Raw genomic sequence first — 3,832 nt, 5'->3', positions numbered from 1 at the left:
TCCCTACCCTTTTCCAAGAGCGACCTCCTCGCCTGATCCTACCCCGTTTCGTGTTGCTCTAGTTCTAGGGGACGAAGCTCTGACTTGGGTGAAATCAAGAATTCGGAGTCACCGAATATGAGCTTAGAAAACAGCCATTGCCCTCATTTTACAGATAAGAAAACATACTCAAAAAGGGCAATGACTTGCTATACATCAACACAGCTAGTAAGTGGTAGGAGAGAGAGTCCAGGTCCTTGACTTTCAGTTAAGTCTTCCGCGTGGGCTATTTAGCCAGCCTCTGATTAGTTAGGTGACTGGACACACTCTCCCAGCGAGTTAGTTACCTAATCAGCAGAACTTGCTGCAGAAATCCTGGGTACCAGGAGAGGTAAGAGAGAGTATATGGTGATAAGGAGCTCCCAAGAAGAGATGAGCTCTGTCCTCGCGGGTGATGTCTAGTACGTTTGCAAGCGTCCCGGTAATGAGAGGAGCTCGGGGTTTATCAGCATCTAATGCTGGGACCGGTGTGGAGAGGCAGGCATGCGTGCGCTGGAAAGCCCAAGCTACTGCTTCTGGCGTAGAGCCGTTCAGGTGGAGTGAAGCCCTTTCTTCTTTCCCTCTGAGGGGCCGGCAGATGCTCGAGGCAGGGAGCGTGCAATGAGGTAGCAGAGTTACACGTGGAGGGGAGGAAACTTTGGGAAGGCAGGGAACGAGGAGAGGCGAAAAGGTGCCCCCCGACTGGGAGGTGGGCCAGATCGCTTCGAACACGAAGAGCCAGGCTGCTTCCAGCGGCTCCAAGGGACTTGCTTCCGACCCTCCCCTTCCCTCTCTCTCCCTCCTACATGAGAGCACAACACACACACACACACACACACCACACACACACACACACACACTCACACACACAGAGCTCAGTAACGAGGGATCCGCCAGAAGGAAAGAGGATCCGAACCCTCACCCCGGGAGCCCGTGCTCTCCCTCTATCACTCCCATTCCGTAACTAGTTCGGAGAGGCGCACCGAGCCGTTCGTAGGCCTGCGGGCCGGCTGCGGCCAACACAGCAGGATTCCGGGAAGCCGAGGCTCCAGCTGCTCCGGACGCTAGTGGAGGCAGCGTGGGCCGGTCGGTGAGGGGAACGGGCGGCCGGCTGCTTAGGGAAGTGGCAGAGGAGCACGGGGCCAGCCCCTCCTCCAGCTGCCCACCCAGCTTAGCCGTCTCCCGTGGCGGACCTCTCTCCGGCGGAGCTCGCTCTCCCGGCCGCTGCCCCGCCGGGACCGACCAGCTCGCGTCTGACTGTCTCTCCTTCGGGGACCCGGCTCTCTCCAATCAGGTAAGTTTGCCTGCTTCCACCGCCCGGATCTAGCGGCTCTCGATCTCCTGTGTAGTTGAAAGTTTATCTGAAATGCGTCCAATACTGAAACCGTGCAGTTCCCTCCCCCCGCACTGCTGCCCTGGCCCGGCCCGGCCGAGAGGACTCTCTTGGCAACCCCCCCTGACCCGCACCTCCCCAACTCGGGCCTCCTCTCTCTCCTCTGTGAGACTAGTGGAAAGGGTCGATCGGGCGCCCCCCAATCAGCCAGTCCGGTGAGGTAGAGCTCAGAGCCTTAGCTCAAGCCACCTTCCCTTCATCTCCGTCGCGCGACTACTCCGGTTGCCTGGATGTGAAGGCCGATGCTGAGCTAGAGATGAAACGGGGGTGGCTGCTGGGACTGGAAACCCGATGCAAGCATCTAGGTTCAGAGCAGAGACACAGAGAGGCTATCCCCCTAGATTTTCATTTCAGTTACTGCCCCTCTACCTCTAGTCAGACTTAGGCGCTGGGTTTAAAAAGAAAGAAAGAAAGAAAGAAAGAAAGAAAGAAAGAAAGAAAGAAAGAAAGAAAGAAAGAAAGAAAGAAAGAAAGAAAGAAAGAAAGAAAGAAAGAAAGAAAGAAAGAAAGAAAGAAAGAAAGAAAAGAAGAAAGAAAGAAAGAAAGAAAGAAAGAAAGAAAGAAAGAAAGAAAAGTGAACAGACTAAAGTGGAGCAGATTTCTGGATTGAGGGTGCTCCGGTTTGGGAGATCAGAGATGGAGAGAAAACTTGGGGTGCCCCGAGGCAGAGAGACTTGGGGGGGGGGGCTGACTTAGCCCTAATGACTCAATTCGCTGTCACTGAAAACAATCAGCTCGACCCCGTGCACCTTCTCGGTGACCTGTCTCCCACTCTACCCACCCCCTTCTCTGCCCCCTCCTCCCCCCCTCCGGCAATGTCTCTCTCCTCTAGACCCTCCTCTCCTCTCTTTCTGCCTAAGTCGGACACTCCCTCTTGCCTTTCCCCTTGGGTGTGCGGCGCCTGTCTGTGGTGTGTCCAGGTCGGCCTCGGGAGGGGTAGTCCGAAGGGAACAGCGAGTCCCTTTGCTCTTCTTTCCCAAGCAGGTCGGCTCCCCTCCCACTCCCTGGTCCCCCGGAAACCTCACCATGCTGGACGGACTAAAGATGGAAGAGAACTTTCAGAGCGCGATCGAGACTTCGGCCTCCTTTTCCTCGCTGCTGGGTAAGTGTGTGTGTGTGTGTGTGTGTGTGAGTGTGTGTGTGTGTGTGTGTGTGTGTGTGTGTGTGTGTGTGTGTTGGGGGTTGCTTCCCGCGATTCCCCAATGTCCTCCTCTCGAAGTCTCGCCTCTGATCCTCCTCGCGGACTGAGAGCCGAGTTAGGGCAGCCTCGGGAGAGGGAATTCTCTCGGATTCCTCTGGAGTTCTCTCTAGGAATCCTTTCGAAAGTACCAGGATTCGGCCTCTCACCTTATTAGAGACACATGCAGTGCCCTCCAGAGCAACACACAGCAACGCAACTCACTTGGTATTCTTTCCCCACCAAAAACCAATCCCAGAAACTACGCCAGCCTCTCCAACCCTGCGCACAGAGCGCGGAATTCCCCAATCCCGGGGGAGCCCGGGAACCGGGGCAACTTCTCCTAGAAGTGGCAAGCCACTAAAAAACCCTCTCTTTTAATCGATTTGCAGATCGACATCTTCTAAACGCTCCCCTTTTTCTTTTGGCTCTGCCTCTCCCCAGGTTTTTCCCATTTTAGGGAGGAGGAGAAGGTGAGGTTGAGGATCTCGAGGCCTTCTCCTCTGCCCTTGGTCAGGTAGGGTCAGGCTCAGGCGCCGCTCAAGTTCGAGGCTATTTCTTTGACTTTTCTACCATTCCGGACTTGGAAGCCCGTGGCAGGAGCGGGGCGGGCGGGGGCGGAAAGAGAAGACTTGGGGGCTCTAGAACATTTCCTGGGTCCCTTTAAGTGAAGAAATCCGAAAGAAATCCCTGTTAGAACTGGGCTACAGAGCATTTTACTCTTCGGATCCGAAGATGGGAGCCTCGGGTTATCTCTGCTGAGCTCTGCCAGGCCTTCCTGTGCTAACATTACTTGGATTCGGCTCTTCCCTTTTCCCCACCGACCTTCCGGTGTCGATTGCGGCTCAGATAGCCCGGGAGCGAAGGAATTGGGGATCCAGTTGTTTGAGTTCCCTTTGAGCCGCTTCGCAGCTAGATGCACAGGGGTGACTGCATATTACCCTTCTCTTATGGACAGGGGAAAGAATGGATGTAGGTTATATCGTTATGGTTGTGATTATTAGTAAGATAATTTCGTTTTAATTTTTAAAAATTTATACCACAGGACGGAATAAGGAGAGACAAGTATGGCTGGATAAGTCAATTTAAGGGAAGAATCTGACGCCCTTGGACATCTCCCCTTATTCTGTCCATTCTCTCCCCAAATTCCCTAAATAACAGACGAATTAAGTCCTGATCTCAGGTAGGAGCATTCTCCTTTGGTCAGCCCAAATAGTTGGTGATTTGACTTTGAACTTAACGAA

At 54.0% G+C, this 3,832-nt stretch overlaps 1 protein-coding gene across 2 annotated transcripts in view; it reads left to right on the top strand.

The window, feature by feature from the left end:
* Window positions 1-380: 380 nt before the first annotated feature.
* LMX1A (LIM homeobox transcription factor 1 alpha) overlaps window positions 381-3,832 on the top strand; it is a 185,839-nt gene continuing 182,387 nt past the window's right edge. Inside the window, exons 1-2 of one of the 2 annotated variants that reach the window (XM_074266479.1) lie at window positions 381-1,312; window positions 2,396-2,513. In XM_074266479.1, coding sequence (XP_074122580.1) covers window positions 2,438-2,513 — 76 coding nt within the window. In that variant the 5' untranslated portion in view covers window positions 381-1,312; window positions 2,396-2,437. Of the gene's footprint in view, window positions 1,313-2,278; window positions 2,514-3,832 lie in introns of those variants that run through there. The other variant, XM_074266478.1, reaches the window with a different exon arrangement.

This window comes from Sminthopsis crassicaudata, chromosome 4, assembly GCF_048593235.1.
Source record: "Sminthopsis crassicaudata isolate SCR6 chromosome 4, ASM4859323v1, whole genome shotgun sequence".
NCBI classification, from domain to species: domain Eukaryota; kingdom Metazoa; phylum Chordata; class Mammalia; order Dasyuromorphia; family Dasyuridae; genus Sminthopsis; species Sminthopsis crassicaudata.
Note: the sequence above shows the minus strand (reverse complement) of the source record. Positions and strands in the feature narration are given on the sequence as shown.